The sequence below is a fragment of the Tachysurus fulvidraco genome, chromosome 22 (assembly GCF_022655615.1).
Source record: "Tachysurus fulvidraco isolate hzauxx_2018 chromosome 22, HZAU_PFXX_2.0, whole genome shotgun sequence".
Classification (NCBI taxonomy): Eukaryota; Metazoa; Chordata; class Actinopteri; order Siluriformes; family Bagridae; genus Tachysurus; species Tachysurus fulvidraco.
Window position 1 is genome coordinate 9,702,597 of NC_062539.1, and position 18,211 is coordinate 9,720,807.

The following is an 18,211-nucleotide window of genomic DNA, read 5'->3' on the forward strand; positions in this document are numbered from 1 at the left end:
CACTAAAGTATAAGTAAAATAGGGGTGCAAATATTTTTAAGTAACATTTTCCCGGTACCATTTGATTGCCACTATACAGTTTGAAAACTAGCATGTTTTATAGTGTATCTGAAGGACACGACAGTGTGTGAAGCAAACAGCCTGAAGAAAAATAAAAGCTGTAGTTACTTTAAAGAATGAATAAACTTTAATAAGTGTCCTGAGGTACCATCTTACATTGAAATTCTTACCACGGTTTCTCCTATTTTCTTCACATTATCACATCATAAATGCTTGTGATTGTCACTGTTAAACCTTGTTGTGCTGAGTAAGAGTAAAGAGGTCAGAAGTATTGTGCTGCTGAAGAGGAATACTTCTGCTCTGACCTGCCTCGAGTCGCTTGCATAGCTAGCACGTCTGCACACGATCGCGTAACCGCGTTCCAGGTCTAGATCAGCAGCAGACATTTGAAAAGGATAAAAGGATCTAAATATCAGCATCATATTGTTGTGTAAAACACACTAATGCCACACCCGGTAATGTAAATGCCGCCGCCCTCTTAATAGAGCCAGGTCTCACACATAGATGAGTTCCATTAAATAAAACACCGGATAACGTAATAACAGACATGTCTAATGTCCTGCCAAGACAGAATCACCAGACAAACGGAATAACATAGAGATTAAAAACATTTTAAGCTTAAACACGTTTACTTTTGCAATCTCGTTTCACTTATTCTTCATGTACTCATCTTTCTCATCAACATTGGCATTATAAACGGTTTATTAATCGTTCTTTTTAACTTTGATTATGCTAAAGATAATCAGCATAGTTATCAGGTTCATATGATCTGTGAGCAATGAACATTATTGTCTCCTGTTATGTATATCTCCAAAGTCAAATTAGCTCTGAGCTGTTTTTTTTGTTTGTTTTTTTAACACACAGGCTTTTGGAGGGCGTTTTTTTACACGATGAAAAATAAATAATTCAAACATACACTGCCCCGTATTTACTCAGCTCTTGTTTATCTTTAGAGTGCAGAAAGCGTTTCATTTCACCTGCTCGATTTCAGATTCTGTGCTTTTAAGCACATATAAGTCTAGGCTTGTAGAAAATACAGAGGAATATTGTTGTTGTTGTTTGTTTTTATCTTTTCCAGAGTTTTATTTCTCTCTTTATTGACATCCTGGCAGCGTAACAACTATTATGGCTGTTTATAGAAATGTTTCCCCATGCACTGCTGCATTATTGCAAAATCTGCAAAATAGTGATTTTCATTTTGCATTCAGCTCTAAAACGAACATAATAGCCTGGTTATTTAAAGTAAGTGTACACAGTGTCCTTGATGCAAAGCACCCTTGTAGTGGAGGCTCCTAATGTAGGCACCTGAACGTTTTTTAGATAAGATAATGGAGCCTGTTTATTTACATATTTAGCTTTTTACTGTAGCTGTAATGTAATAGAAGTAAAAGTGAAGTCAAAACAATCTTTTTTTGCATGTTGTTGTTTACAGGTCGTTAAGGTCATTGACAGCCTCCTGCAGTGTCAGCGTTTATTAACTTGGTGTGCATTAGGAATCATATAATCATTCCTCATTCTATTCATTCATTTTCTCGTTGTTTTTGTTTCTGTTTGTCTCTCACAATCTTTTCTGCAGCCTTTTATCTCCGTTACGCCAAACTTAGCCACCAACGCCAGTGCGGCAGCGGCAGCAGCTGCGGCAGCGGCGGCTTCGTTTAACCCCTACCTAAGTCCTGTATCACCAGCACTAGTGCCCACTGCTGCTGACATCCTGCCCAGTGCACAAGTCCTGATCGGTGGAAATCCTGCTGCTGTGGGACCTGTAAACTCCACAGCCAACGCAGCTGCACAGAAACTACTGCGCACCGACCGCCTGGAGGTATGAAAGGCAGAGAAAGGGCAGCGTGTCTGTTCCAGAGACAATTGGTGTCTAATAGAATTAATCAACTGGACTTTCTTTTACAAAACGAGTAACTTTGAAGCACCAACTTCTTAATAAAGATTAGACCCAAAGAACACGATACAACACTGCATATAGCTCCAACTTGAGTCATTTCTATAAAACCATGAAGAGTCCATTTTTCAAATCCCTTTTTATGTTAAACATATATAAGACATTCAAAATAATTTTTTTCCAGTATGAATAATCCTCAACGAATCGTTTTGGACTTCAAGCTTCGTTGAATCGTTTTTATTATCTGTAACACGGGCTGCACTTTCAGTATTTGTGTTTGTCAAACAACAGCAGGGCTTGTGATATTTTCAGGGAACTGATTATACAGTTGAGAATCATAGTGAGAAAGAAAAAGCTCTTATAGTGTTCATTACAAACTAAATGCCTGTGGAGGTTGCTGCCCTCTGCTGTATACATGATCCTCAGGAATACATCATTTGTCATATGAACTGAAATTTCAAGCCATGGCAGCATTTTGTGTGTGTGTGTGTGTGTGTGTGTGTGTGTGTGTGTGTGTGTGTGTGTGTGTGTGTGTGTGTGTGTGTGTGTGTGTGTGTGTGTGTGTGTGTGTGTGTGTGTGTGTGTGTGTGTGTGTGTGTGTGTGTGTGTGTGTGTGTGTGTGTGTGTGTGTGTGTGTGTTGTGTGCCAGACTTGTAGCCAGGAATTAATTTCAGGGTGGATGAAGAAATATAATATCACCATTTGATCTGTACAATTAATTTGATGTGTGACACACTGGTGTATTTTCAGCAGCAGCAGTGACGAAAGCACAAAATGTCATTTAATCATACAAGGCACAATCTACCACCAACCATCACCATATTAATAACATGACAGTTCCACTGAAAATAAAACAACATGCTAGTAACGGAGTGAATGTTACTAACTCTCATGTTATGTTCACTCTTTTGGACCCTTTAGTACTGTTCAGGAATTGAGCCAGGACATTATTATGGGTTTAAAAGCACTACAGAAATAATAATAATAATAAAAAAACACATAAAAATATTTTATAGTCTTTATCTCAATCCCAAACAATCCAGATAACTTTTGTGCTTAAAGTTTGCAATCACTAGATTTAACATTAACACTTAAAATTTGTGTATCAAAATATGTAAAATAAGTAAAGACTTCGATGGCATAAATCTAATAAAAAAAACATTTCTTTATTATTTTGATCTGATTTATCACATACAGATGATAAACATCAACAGAGACATGAGAAACATTGACTATTGCAGACATTAGCTCTGAAATGCAGCTCTCAATAATGCAGCTGTAAAACTCTAAAGCTTTAAAATATTAAACAGCTTCATTTGACCTGAACATCACACAAGAGTTAAACAAACACATTTGACATTCAGAGTTACAATGTTATGAATATCATTAAAGCTCAGTTACTGTGTAAAGCCATGTGATCCGACACCGTTATAATCAGCCGCTACATTAACCATGAATTAAACTAACTTCTATGTCATCGTGTGTGTTTATGTAACTGTGTGTGTATGTGTGTGCTTTTCTGTGCATGTGCGTATGTGTGTGTTCAAACGGACCCTGTTGTCATTGTCATGTCCCTCTTAACCTATGGTAATGTGTGTGTCAGGTGTGTCGCGAGTACCAGCGCGGTAATTGTTCTCGCGGTGAAACAGACTGCAGATTTGCTCACCCGGCCGACAGCACCATGATAGACTCCAGCGAGAACACCGTCACCGTGTGTATGGACTACATCAAGGGCCGCTGTTCACGGGACAAATGCAAATATTTCCATCCTCCCGCACACCTGCAGGCCAAGATCAAAGCCGCACAGCACCAGGTGAACCAGGCCACAGCCACCGCGGCTATGGTGAGTACAGGACACACAAACACACACACGTATACATACACACGTGCATGTAGAGTTCAGTGATTAGTACAGCATACATATATATACTGTACATACATACTGTGTGTATGTATATGTATTCAAACGTTTGCATTTCTATGCAAAAATATAGAGTACACACACTTTGCTTAATACCATTAAAAAGTTCTAAACCCTGCCTTTAATCCGAGTAGAGGAACCTTTTCTCACCACACATGTTGAGAAACGTGGTTAACCCTGCATTGTGGAGCCAAACGTTCGATCGTTAGCAACAGACACGATCAGAATCTGAACGTCATATAGCTCGTATCACATGCTTTACACAGTCACAGACCCATTGTGTGTTGTGTAAACAGTACTTTCAAGTACTTTCAAGTTTTTGTTGTATTTTTCTTCTAAAACAGCCAAGCAGGATTTGCGTAGCAACTTTTTTTTTCTCCCTGACGCAAAAGTGTGAGATGAGACTTTACTTAAAGCGGTTGCTGTATTTATCCGATCGATTGTTGACACAGCAAACATGTAAATATGAACTTTTACCCAGGATTTAGGACTTTACAGTGTGAAATACTAGTTTATGAATAACCCTGGGTGAATTATGAGCAGGGTGTACATGATAACCCAGGATTCTGTTTCCCTGGGTTTACAGTGTGAAAAGCCTGATATTGATATGAACTCATGCAGATTCAGAGCACAACCCAAACATCCATGTTATATGTTAATGATTATGTTTCATCTCAGGTTGACATGGTTCCTTCTATGTCACCATACATGCTTAAGGAGGACAAAAAGGCATGTATGGTGTAATTACTGTGCAAGCAGATGTGATTCATGAATCATAAAGGAGATCTCTGGCACTCTGGCAATAGCTTCATATTTATTTGTGTTTGCTGATCAGGGAATACAATGCTTTATAAAGTGAAATGGGTCTTATCCAAAAAATAGCTAAAACACACACCACACACAGATAGATAGAAAAATTGATAGAATATATCAATTTTAATTAAGTTCAGATTCCTTACAATTGTAACCACAACCCTATCATTAGCCTTATTCCAGTTACTGAATAATTCATAACACATACTGAATTACATGTCTTAGTATCAGGAGTTACATCCTTTAGGTGCTTCTTCACAGGTAATTATTTAAAAAAAATTAGAGACCCTTATACACACATGAAAAATGCTGCAGTAACGAAACATCATCCTAATATTCGATTCAATTCAGTTTATTTTATTTGTATGGCACTTTTGGGACAAGGACATTGTCTCGATGCAGCTTTACCGCAGCACAGAAACAGAATAATGATTCTGAAGTTTAATATTACACTACTATTTATCTATAACATCTATCTCTAATATCTGCTTATGGAAAGCAGGATATGAAACTGTAGAATTTATTTAGTTACAGTATTTACACAAAAGGCTGTGTTTTAAATCAACTTGTAATGTGCTTCCATATAACAGCCTTCAGTATGGAAAAACTAATGAAGGTTGTTGTTTCCACACTACAGCTACTACTACACTATGTAGTACTATACACAATACTAGAATTATTATTATTATTATTATTATTATTATTATCATCATTATTATTATTATTATATAGTCTTATAGTCTTATTTGTATAAATCATATGAATGATTTCATATGATCTCACCATTTTACTTCACAGATATAAAAACGTGTGTGTGTGTGTGTGTGTGTGTGTGTGTGTGTGTGTGTGTGTGTGTGTGTGTGTGTGTGTGGAATATGAGCTCATTTTCTAGCATGTCAGAGATTTTCTTTAACACATATTTAATGAACATGTATTATGGATTTATATGTTATGTCATAACCCAGAGTCTAAGATCAATGATAATAAACGAAATGTGTCAGACATGATGATCTACATGATGTTTCAGGACTCTAATACTAATACTGATTCATTTGAATTTTTGTTTTCATGTTAGAAAGTACATGTACTGACTGATTCCTATCCACTAGGGGGCAGTGTGAACATTTTTTACAGTGTAGAGCCGTGCAGACTAATAGCATGTCTTTTATTGTTTAATATCATTCCAATCACACCAAATTATAAAAAAAGTTACTTTTGTGTATTTGTGAGAAATACTACTGTTAGAGCCCCTAGTATAATGTAGTTTAGCTAAAGTAGGGTCCGAAGGCTTGCGTGTATTCTCAATCCTTCTTTTTACGTCATAAGTATTGCACTTTTGCCAAATTATACCTCTCAGACAAGATTAGAAGATCGTTTTCGCCAAGATGACGAAGCATGTTCATATTTCTTAGTCATTCTTAAAGGACAAACAGGATCAGTGTTTTACACTAGATTATAAACTTAGAGCTAATTGAATCTGCAGTATATAATTTTCTTCTGTAAGAGAAAACAATGAGGTTTTTACACGTACTGTTTAGTTAGTAACCAACGTAACATTCGCCATTAAAACAGTTCATAAGACAAAACAAATAGCATGAGAACTGCCCACTTGCACTTCTGGACCCTGCCGTAGCGTTGTTGTGTTAATATTGCATTAGATATCTTTTCCTGAATTACATTAATGTGCATGTTAAGTCCTGATATCCCTTTTGTACACTGCATTCCAAATGATTTGTTTTTTATTTGTTTTTTTTCTCAACCACCAAAAATGCACTGCTGCCCCATGATGCACCTCTGCTTGCTGTTTATGTTTATGCGCTTGAACCCCATTGGCCCATTGCCATCATGTGCTCGCTGCCTGCTAATTAAGACGGCTGTCAAATCACTGAAGCGACCCCTCGAGGCCACCTTTGACCTGGTACTATGACCTTTCACCTTTTTGGCTTGGCATGTTGCTTTGTTGTAGTGTCTTAACAAGCAATAATTTGCTAGTGTAGACTGTTTCTTTAATTGGCTTTATGTTCTCCTCCTACTGCTGTGTTAGTAACTTACAGTGATCAGCTGATTGTGGAGAAATCGATGATGTGCAAAGAGACTGGAAATTGGTTGCGATGAAATAACGTCAAAGTCACAAAAAGTTACGGCGAGATTGTAAACGGTGCTGAAAACTGTTTCTAGAAAAAGACATACCACAATCAGATCATCACGTGTAAGCCATTCCTGCAGCGTGAGGACAGGGTCAGACAGACTAAACTGTGCTGCGTAACTGCTCTTGTGTGTGTGTGTGTGTGTGTGTGTGTGTGTGTGTGTGTGTGTGTGTGTGTGTGTGTGTGTGTGTGTGTGTGTGTGCGTGCAGTATCTGCATATATCTTCAGTCTCTGTATAATGCATGTTCAGTAGCTCTACAGTGCATGTATAACCAGATAACAGATAATCTGGGTAACCAGCTATGTGGTAGCAAAGCTGTACCAACTGAGCAACAGATATTAATAACTTTAACGTCTCATGTTTCACAGATATCATGGCAAAAGCAGTGCAGCTTTATTTTGTTTTAAGTTCAAGTTTTGTTTTCTTTCCGTCCTTTTCTTGTTGCCGATACATTTTATTAGTGCGATGCTTGCTTCATTTGCACTCGCACCAGCTTAGACGGTGTAGTAGTGTTAAAAGCTGAAGTAGCGTGTTAATGTAGCTAGATGTTGTAGCGTGTACAGTATATGCAGTCAGGGATTTGGCACTTTTTTTTTCTGCTTGTGGCGTAGTCATGTATAGGCTGCTGCTGCTTGCCTGCTGTTTTGTTTCAGTTTGTTTTTTAATTTTTTTATTTTTGTGCTGTAATGTGAAGTCTTCTGATGATAACTGTTCTATATTTTCTCTTTCCTTTCTTTGCCATTCCATCCTCGCTCCTCATTTTCTCCTCATCCAAAGCAGGGCCTTCCTCATAGTGTAATTCCTCCTTTGCCAAAGAGACCAGCCCTTGAGAAAACCAACGGTGCCACCGCCATGTTTAATGCCAGCATGCTGCAGTACCAACAAGCGCTGGCCAACATGCAGTTTCATCAGCAGTTTATTCCTTCAGGTAGGGGCATGTGCTAACCTGACTCGGTGCTTTTACCTCAAAACCAGCAAGCCTGACCTGCCAGTTAGAACACACAACACAGTGGCTGATGGCACACACACACACACACACACACACACACACACACACACACACACACACACACACAGATGTACACTATGTGAACTGTTCAGCAAAGATATTGTTATAAAGATCAATCATATGAATATTACGCATGATTCTAATTCTACACAATATAAAGTTTTTAACACAGCCAAATCACTTGAAATGCATCTTGAGGCATGTTTGAGGTTTGTGTTACAATAAAGAGCAATAAAAACTTTTTTAGCTTTTTTTTTCCTTTGGTCATATAGAGAAATTTAAACATTTAGTCTAGAGATCCAGTTCAGAGTTCTTTGTATGAAATGCACTACTCTGTCTACACTTCCCCAGGTTTATACAGTATCTGCAGTCAGCTCTAGAATTACTGGAAAGTAACTGAAAATGTAGTCGAGTTTTTATTTGTTCTACTGTACATTTTTTTTACCAAAAAAGTCACAAATTAATAGCCTTTTTTAAACCATTTAACGAAGGAGGCCAATAATTCCTGAGCCGACTGTCATTTGTCATGTAATTTATATTCACATCTACAGTTGGGTTTTTCCCCAAATGTAAGGACAGATAGTGGTCACACAGACAGACATGTGATGTAAGTTGAGAGTGTTTGCTTTAAGCAGGTGATCAGTGTTGTAAAGGCTTGTTATTGTCTTCACTCAACACTCTCACGCCTCCCTCTGACTTCCCAACTGTAGATCACACATTCCACAACTAATCAGTTTGTTTTGTTTTCTTTTGTGAATGATTCCCTGTAATGTTTTATGTTTTGCCTTCATTTGTTTGTCTCTCTTTAATCTAACCAATCTTGTGACGGGCTGATTTGATTCTTCTCCCCCTTTTTCCAATCCACTTCCTGTTGCAATGCATGATGGGCAGGCTCAATATTGTGCATGACTCCTGCAGCAAGTGTGGGTAGGTGTTCTAACCTTCCTCCCTTTCAGCTGCTCACATGCCAAATTCTGTACAACTCATTTTAATTCAATGTAAATAATCAACATATTGACCCAGTTGATCTGTTTCCATGACAATGTTCCACAATCACCATCTTGAGTGTTGATGCAGGAGATTGATAATGTGCCTCTCTCTCTCTCTCTCTCTCTCTCTCTCTCTCTCTCTCTCTCTCTCTCTCTCTCTCTCTCTCTCTCTCTCTCTCTCGTCAATTTACGACCATGAGTATTTAAAATAAGGGTCTAAAAGACTAGAGTCCACTACCAAAGTTTTACTGTAGTTCATCATCAAATACATAGACTATGCAATATTGTATCACATAGATCAAGTTCTAAAATTGCACCAATTGAAACCATATAAGAATAAATCATATAAGGAAGATTTTGTAACTGTTCCAAGAATTGACCAATAGGCGTTGAATAGGAACATCTCTACCCTCGATCTGTCATGCAATTATCCGATCAACCAACCAAGGTTAACTGAACCTGGATAGTAGTACATTGGAAAATTATATATATACAGTATATATACAGTATATCACCTGCTCTTATTTATATCTAAAACCATAAGTGAACCTGAGCCTCACTGGAGTCCCTTCTCCTGCTTATAGAACAGGAACCTGACGTGGTCGTCCTACCCTTATAGCGCAACCACCACAAGGTTTAATATGTTGTGAAGCTGTTCTGCTCACCACAGTTGGAAAGAGTGCTTATTTAAGTTACTGTAGGCTTCTTGTCAGCATACAGCAGTCTGGTCATTGTCCATTTACCTTTTAACACCGTACTGTATAAACTCTACAGACCTTTGTGTGTGAAAATCCTCAGAGAGTAATAATAGTAAACAATGAAACGATCATTTATTGAGATCACACGTTTCCACATGAAGCTCTTGATCTCAGTGTGTGTATGATTTAAGCCTTGTGCTGCTGCCACCTGATTGGCTGATTGGATAATTGAATGAATGCGCAGGTTTCCAGATGTTCTTATTACCGCGGCTGCTGAGTATATTCATGAATGTTACTTTACAGAATGTACAATTTTCATATAAGTAAAATGACTCCAGACTTTTTTGGCACTTTTCCTGAACATGTGGAAGATTAAAGATTAATATTTGAAATCTATGGCACATGCAAATTCCGACATAGATCCTGTTCTATTAATTTAACATAATTCTGGTGTCCTAATGATCGGCTTCCTCATAAATAATACTCGGGGAAGCCGTCACTAGAGAGAACACCAGGTAGAGAGATCTTGGCTCAACTCCTTCTTGCAGAAAGTTTTAAGCTCATTCAATAGGGCACAAATCTGGAGCCTGAGCCATTTCAAACATTCGTGTTAGTCCTGCTGGAAACACTGATACTCATATGTACTTGCTGGTATTTAGCAAAACTCATTAAGCCATTAATCCTCAGGAAAGCCATTGGACCACCAGCTGAATAAACCACCGAAGCACCAGGGATCCCTTTTTCTTCTCCTCTTTTTTCACCAAATATGATTTTGTTCACCTGATCACAGTCATGATAGCTGTAGTTCCAGTGAAATTCTATGGTTTTGTTTGATTTGGTTGCCATTAGGAAGAACGTCTTTCTTCATTTAGCTTAATTAACTAAAATCTGATCTTTATACCCATTTTCTTTATGAGCCTAATTTGTGTTTCAGTTTCATTGTATACATTTTCTGGAAGGGTGCCAATAATTCTGGTATCTGATGCATTTAATTTCAATAGGAACATTTATACATTTTTCTAGTAAACAGAGCTAACAGTGTGGCTGTCTGAAGTGAACTAAACTGGTAGCGTGCTGTGTGTTATCATCAATACTGTTTCTGTAAATAACATAATATTTAACGTTATTATTAAATCAAACTGGATTGATCTTCTAGTCTTAGTCTTCTAAACGTGCTGAAACTGAAGTATCTCAGTAGTACAGCTGGATGTGTGGACTCATGGTCAGGTTGAATTAGAGTGCCGTTCGTTTTTCTGTCCTGTAGAGAAGACACGAGGAATTGATTTGAATGTTCTAGAGAAACTATTTGAGCAGATCCTCTGTGCAGTTATTGTGTGTTACTGAGATGATGTGCATGCATTTGGGACTTGTTAACTAGCATGTTAGCACGCACTTAAACAGAATACTCCACTGGTCATTTTCATATGTAGTAAAGCTTTCTGTTCCCTCCTCACATGTGTACACCTGTTGGCTACTCCACTCTGTATGTGTGCTTATATGATTCTCCCTTCTGAAAAGTACCCATGATGCACGGCGCTTCACCGGCCGCTGTGTCCGCAGCAACCACATCCGCCACTACTGTTCCCTTCGCATCCGCATCAGCCAATCAGGTTTGCTTTCATTATAGCCCTCTCTCTCTCTCTCTCTCTCTCTCTCCCCACCCCTCTCTCTCTCTCTCTCTCTGCCTCTCTCTCTCTCTCTCTCTCTCTCTCTCGCTGTGCCTCTCTCTCTCTCTCTCTCTCTCTCTCTCTCTCTCTCTCTCTCTCTCTCTCTCTCTCTCTCTCACTGTTTACATGGCTGGAGGGATTGTTCACCTTTTGTGCGTTTTTTTTTTTTTCTCTCCAGTGGGGTCGGGATTCTCTTCTCCCTCTTGTTATCCTTCTTGATGATTCGTTTTATTCGCAGAATAAAGCAATGTTCTGACCCCCAAATAGCCTTCATTCAAGAAAGTTTTGGAGAAAGATGATCATGACTGTAAACAACTCTTGACAGATGAACCATTATATTCAATAAACAAATTATCCATGTTTTATCATAATGTTTGAAAAAAGCTGTTTTCTGTTAGACTGCCTTTTTAATGAAATTCTCGTCTCTTTCTGTTTCGAGGACTCTTCTCTATCAAAGCTGACTACCAACGAATACATGCAATTGGTATGTATTGATATCTGACAGTAATCCAGTGATTAGTTTAATTATCTTTATTATTTTTTTACACACACCATTTATTTCATTCATTTATATTTTGCCATATATTTCATCTATTATTAAATTACACTCTTAATACATGTTTAGTATGAACCATATAAACAGCAAAGGCTTTATTTTATCCTCGCTGCTAGGTAGGCATTTTATTTATTTATTTATTTATTTATTTATTTATTTATTTATTTATTTATTTACATCCTGCGTTCATTATTTTTGATATTTTCTATATTATTTATATTAGTAATGTTATCCACAGCACCCAGGAGATAGCAGTTATTAAAAGAAGTACTGTAATTCCTGCATCACATAACACTGTGATGTGTTTAATAGGATCCCATGTTAAAAAATCTTGTGCTGTGAGCTTCATATCTGACCTCCTGGTTTCTGGTCCTACCCATCAGTCTTCTTGTAGTTTTGGTCCTTTTGGATCCAGGTTCAGATGTGTAGCTTTACTTTTAGTCCAAAAAGATTATATACTGTTAGCGTGGACTAAACGTCCTGGAAGAATGAACTGTTTTAGCTGGTTTTGTATAATGTACAATCACGTATAAATGACTTCCTACAAAATATCTAAATACTGAACAGAAGGCACAAGTCTATCATTAAGGAATCGCACATTTTACTGACCGGCCAACAAACTAGGCCGCTAGTGTGTATGGGAGTCTTTCATACAGTACCTTGTTTATGTTAAAAGCTTGATCTACATTGGGTTTATTTGTCATTCGATGACTTGATGCTCCAAGTTTTCCTTTTTAAGATTAGACATTTTTTAATGACTAAGTAATTTGGCTGTTATGAAAATGTATACAGTATGTTCCTATGTGTAACATTTTGTGTTGATCTTTGTTTTGTTCTTAGATTCCAATAATATCTGCAGAACATCTGACTAGCCACAAGTATCTGACTCAGATGTAGTCAGAGACCAAACCAGTAAGTGTCTTTCTCCACTATTAACTCTCCCAAAATATTTTTACTCAACAACTTGTCAAGTAATCCAAAAAATAGGCTATTGGAAAGGACTGTAAAACAGAATAGTCGTGTAAAATCACTACACAGACATCGTTAGCTCATGTTAAAAGATATTAAGTAGAAAAGTACCTAGTCGTTAAGGCATCAGACTACTGACCCGAAGGTCATGAGTTCGAAACCCAGGTCCACCAAGCTGCCACTGCTGGACCCCCTGAGCAAGGCTCATTTATTTGTATAAACTGAAATAAAATGTACGTCACTCTGGATAAGGGTGTCTGCTAAATGCCAGAAATGTAAATGTAAAACTGATGTTATGTTATGTTCATGAATAAAAAAATTTCCTTTTTTTTTCTCCCCCAGATAAAATGAATCTTCTCATCTGTTACCTGGGACAGACACAAACAATTTGATGGCAACAAATATTCACATTTCATTCGCATCCTTAGATTCAGATCCTTCGGGGGAATCATTAGTACTGGTAATATGTAAAGACATCCCAATATGCAGTGCCCTTAGAGGTGGTGTGCAGGACTTAATAGAAATTAATGTACATATGATCATAAGTTCATACACTTAGAAACATTTAGCTAGAAACAGTCTGTTAGTACCAAGTCTAACAATGTACAGGTTTAGATATGATACCAACAGACGCTATAACAGTAGACTAAAGTTTTTTCCTGAATTAAATCCCTTAGGTATTTAAGTGACGTTATTTGAAAGTAACACTTTACTGAAGGTTCAAATTGTAGAGCTGGTGGTTTTTCATACACACACACACACACACACACACACACACACACACACACACACACACACACACACACACACACACACATTGCCAAAATATAGATATTTAACACCATAGCACTGAAATTTCATCCCAGACTGAAATATTACAGAGATCATACTATCATAGCTTTAGTAATAAATTCTAAGGTCATTATTTTTTCTTTATAGTTATTAAAGTGGTTTAAGACCACTCTAAATTCTGTGCTCGGGTATGATGGGAACATACAAAAGTGTAGAAGTGTTTATTCATATGGAACAGAGAGAAGCAGGTGTGTGTTGCGTGCCTGCTAAGGCAGATACAGTTCACCTTCCAGTCTTAATGAGTGTACCGTCGTTAGCCATGTTAGTTCGGACACGCCCACGTTGGCGAATTGTAACACGTCATGCCATATTCAGTGCTTATATGCCAATGCCTTGTTCATTTATATTGAACAATGAATAATTAGCATTGGTTTTATTAGTTCGAACGTCGAGTTTGAGAATGTTTTCCTGAGTTGAACGTGACATCAGGTGAAGCGTTGCTGATTTGACACGGGTGGTTTACAAATAAAATGTGAAAATGCACCTTAAATTTAAAGATAATTACAATTCCTCATGGCACAAAACATCCAGCAAAACGCAAGTGTTCTTTTTGCTGCGTGAAAAGTGCAGACTTGCAGGGGAAGGATCAGGATTAAAGAAGACTATTGAATGTTTATATGTAAAACCAGAATCCTTCAGACCTTTTAAAGCACATCTTAGCTTTAAATCAAGCTTCACAAGATACACAATAGGCTACAAAAAGAAAGTGTTATATCAACAGTGTTATTCTGTTTACCAGAGATTGTTTTTATACATTAGTTCATGTCTATTTTTTTTTTCCTCTCTGAATGAATTTTTATCGTTATTTGTCTGTAATGCTTTCGATGGCGTTTCCATTCAGGCCTTTTCGACTTGCATGAAAACAGGGTTGCCTTTTCCTTCCTGTTGCCATATCTAGAGATTTTTTATTGCCTTGAATGACTGAGTGGCTTTTTATTGATGAAATGGAAAACGCAGATCGTTGATTAACGCATGTCTTTACATTGTCAAAGTAACTCAGACTCCTCAGTCTTAGAGCATGACGTAAAGAGACCGTTTCCAGCGGAGCCTTAAATCACAGCACTGCTCCAACTTGATGGTCAGATTAGTTTGGATTAGTTTTGTATATGGGAATACCAGATATGTATTTGGTTCAGGTTTTCTTTTGTATGGATTTGGTGCCATTTGTGTTGTATGTTTATGATTCCTTATTTCAAACAGCTTTTAGCTTATGTACAGCAAAAAACAAAAAAAAAGAGAGATGATAATGTTGAACGTTCTGTTAAGTCGTGCCAAAGTTCTTTTTCTCCTTTCTCGTTTTCGTGGTTTTCATGATCTATAGTAATCCTAATGAATGGTGAACGGTCGTGGGATGATCAAGGCCAAACCTACAGTAGTTACGAGAAAGCTTCATATTTTCTCGTGTAATTTCCGAGCACAGAAGCGAGACTGCATAGTGAGACTGAAGTTCAGAAACGTTAGACTCCCAGTTGGTGTTAGATCTAGATCAGTGGAGCCTATATGTCTTAAGTCTATTTTTGGTGTACAGAGAGATCTATCATTCAGGGTTGGGGTCAATTCAATTTACAAGGTTAATGAGATGATTCCTGAAAGATATTTCAAATGGATTAGTAAATGGTGTAAAGTGCATTTCAGCACTTGGAATGTGTGCTAATCCGATGAACCCAGATGGGATTGAGCTCAACCCTGGCGCTGTTGCTGTTTCTTCACTGAGGCCTTAGAGTTCAGTTAGTGTTTTCACTCAGATGTTTCATCAGTCATTCTTATTGTTTTATGCATATTTTATATTTTTATCAATCATTTTAACACATACTACTCAGTTCTTTACTTCACCAGCTTAGATAAAAAAAACAACAACATATTGCTACATGCTGCATGTATACTTTGTGGAATTTACTTATTTTGTATTTGGTAATATTTGGTTTTTGAATTGTTTTCTTGTTTTCTGGAATTGTAAAAGCATTCTGTTGCCTGTTTCGCGTACTCCCTCGCTCCCTCCCTCCCTCCATCTCTGTCATTTTAATGAATTCGTTTTTTAGATTTTCGTGATTTTAGATTTTGTTGTACATTTTTTTTGGAAGATTTATGTTGGTTGTTTTGATGTTTCTTTTTTTTTTTTTTTTTTTTTTTGCTTTGTTTATTATTTGATATCGTTTGTCTTTTGTTTTGATATCGATTTCGAAATGAACCAGTATGACATTTCTTAATTTAACAAATTTAATTTGTACTTAACAAATCGAGAACTTTTTAGTTTACTTATGGAGCATATGTGGAAAGTAACAAATTATTTTCTATTGTATCCATGTTAAAATTGTATTTTGATATTTTAAAAAAAAAAAAAAAAACATCCCTGAATATCAGGCCAAAAAAAAAAAAAAAAGCTATAATATTGACTATTTAGATGACGATGCTGATGGTGATGGTGATGATAAGAGGATACGTGGTTGGGACTTTGGCTGCAAGTGAGAGAGCCATGACCCGAGAGACAAAGGTCGAATTTTGCACTTGTGTATATAGTCCATATAAAACAAGGAAAAGAAAACCTGTATAATATGGAGATCTTATTTTGAATAATAAAAGATTCTATGAGAAATTTTGTTAGGATAATTTAAGGATTATAGAGTAATAGACCAGCTAAATGAATTTGCTTGCAGAAGTGGCTCAGCTCCTTTTATTATTACTTCAAATCATGGCTTGAAAAAATAAAAAATAAAAATGAAAAAGCTAAGCATCGCTCCGCCTTAATCATGTGCGCTGCCTGTCATTCAAACCTCAGTGCTGAAGTTTTGGCACGTTTTTTCATCTCGTGTGTGACATGCGGTAAAAGCAGTTTTTCTATGAGAAATGTACCAAAGTGGAGCATAATGAGGACCGTAAATCCATTACAAAAACTGAAGATTTATATTTAACATCTCTGATCGATGACGTATTAATCAGACTGTCTGAAAGGACACTTTGTTCAGTTTCTGATAGAAAGACTCCAGGGTGTCTTGCAGTATTTTTTTTTGCCTGTAAGACATGAGAACTGTCTCCAAAATGTCACACACCCTTATTAGGAAAGCTCAATTTTTTTATTTATTTTATTTTTTTTTTTTTACCTTGGGCCTGAATGTTGTTAACTGCATGTAGAGATTTAAAATGATAAAATCCACTTTTTAGATAAGTAGGTATGTCACTAAGTTCTCACAATACCGCTGTTCCCATTAGAAAATATCATTAAAAAAGAGTGATAAATCTCAGCATACGTTAAGTGACACATGTTTACTCAAATCTATAAGGATCAGTGTGGTTAACACAGTAAATTAACAAGTTCAAAATGATCATACATGCTAGCGTAAGCCTTACACACCACATGACACGCGCACACACATACACACACACAAACACAGTGTGTGTGTGTGTGTGTGTAATAAGGCAACTGTGCCTTCAGCAGGAAAAGGTCACCCACCAAAAACAAAAGAAACACAATGAATGTAAAACTTCTGATCTCCGTTTTGAGGTTTTGACTCACTTACCGCTGCTGCACAAGTGCTAATAAACCAAAGCATCACTTCTCTAAGAACAGACACAAGGCTCAGCTGTGCTCTGTGTCTGCCACAGTGAAACCGTCGGTGGTCCCTACCTGCTGAAAGCACCTGCTTTAATGAATGCTTCACAATCACCATGTAATCTCACGCCCACTCTTTGCTTACACTCGCTAAGACCTTGTACTATGTTTAAAAAAAAAGAAATGTTTTATGCACATTTATTATTGTTTTATTTGACTTTCTTGCTGTTATGAATGAAAAAAAAATTAAATAAAAACCAAAATGGATTTCAACTGAAAAATCAGTGTGCTGTGTGTTTTTACTGAGAGGTTTTATTATTATTATTATTATTATTATTATTATTATTATTATTATTATTATTATTATTATTATTATTATTATTATAAGTATTATGAAGAGGAAGCAGCAAACCACACACTCACACACACATTCTCTCTCTCTCTCTCTCTCTCTCTCTCTCTCTCTCTCTCTCTCTCTCTCTCTCTCTCTCTCTCTCGTTCTCTGTTTATCTCTATTTGTTTCTCATGCACTCAAATTATTATGACACACTTCACTACATTTTCCATGACTTTAGTTTAAAATGTAGAAAAATGTTACATGATTATCACTGCATCACTGATCTACATTTTCTTTAGTAGCTTCTCTGGGCAAAATCAACCTGACTGGTCCTAACTTTTCCTCTTTTCCTCTCAATCCGTACGTTTCTCTTTTACTCCAGACTCTGAAGAATTATCTGTGTGCAGTGTGAAACAACACACTTTTTGAATATTAACTGTTTGAATATTCTTAGCAACAGACACAGTGGTTGAACAGGATGTGCCTCATATCATATGCTTTGAACAGTCTCATGCTGTAAACCCCATGTATAAAGTTGAAGCTTTTCTTTTGTCTATTTGTCTTTGTTTTCTTGCCCTTGTGCATCTCAGGTGGCTTAAAACAGTCAAGGAGGATTATTTTTCCTTGCTAATGCAAAAGTGTGTTACAAACTATTATTTAAAGCACCCACATGCTGTATTTATCCAATCATGATTGTTAACACAGCATGAGCATTAAGCCAGAGTGTAGGACTTTACAGGGTGAAACATCA

General features: G+C 37.0%; 1 protein-coding gene across 18 annotated transcripts in view; it reads left to right on the forward strand.

Annotated features, from left to right (window-relative positions):
- The window catches only part of mbnl1 (muscleblind-like splicing regulator 1), a 61,772-nt gene extending 44,368 nt beyond the window's left edge, over positions 1 to 17,404 (forward strand). For 5 of the 18 annotated variants that reach the window (XM_027143206.2, XM_027143210.2, XM_027143209.2 and 2 more), the window contains 9 exons: positions 1,637 to 1,879; positions 3,558 to 3,797; positions 6,559 to 6,606; positions 7,614 to 7,764; positions 8,737 to 8,772; positions 11,051 to 11,142; positions 11,639 to 11,683; positions 12,596 to 12,667; positions 13,067 to 17,404. In XM_027143206.2, the coding sequence (XP_026999007.1) occupies positions 1,637 to 1,879; positions 3,558 to 3,797; positions 6,559 to 6,606; positions 7,614 to 7,764; positions 8,737 to 8,772; positions 11,051 to 11,142; positions 11,639 to 11,683; positions 12,596 to 12,652 (912 nt within the window). In that variant the 3' untranslated portion in view covers positions 12,653 to 12,667; positions 13,067 to 17,404. Of the gene's footprint in view, positions 1 to 1,636; positions 1,880 to 3,557; positions 3,798 to 6,558; positions 6,607 to 7,613; positions 7,765 to 8,736; positions 8,773 to 11,050; positions 11,143 to 11,377; positions 11,507 to 11,638; positions 11,684 to 12,595; positions 12,668 to 13,066 lie in introns of all 18 variants that reach the window. The other 13 variants (XR_007139113.1, XR_007139114.1, XM_027143211.2 and 10 more) reach the window with 13 other exon arrangements.
- The last annotated feature ends 807 nt before the right edge of the window (positions 17,405 to 18,211 follow it).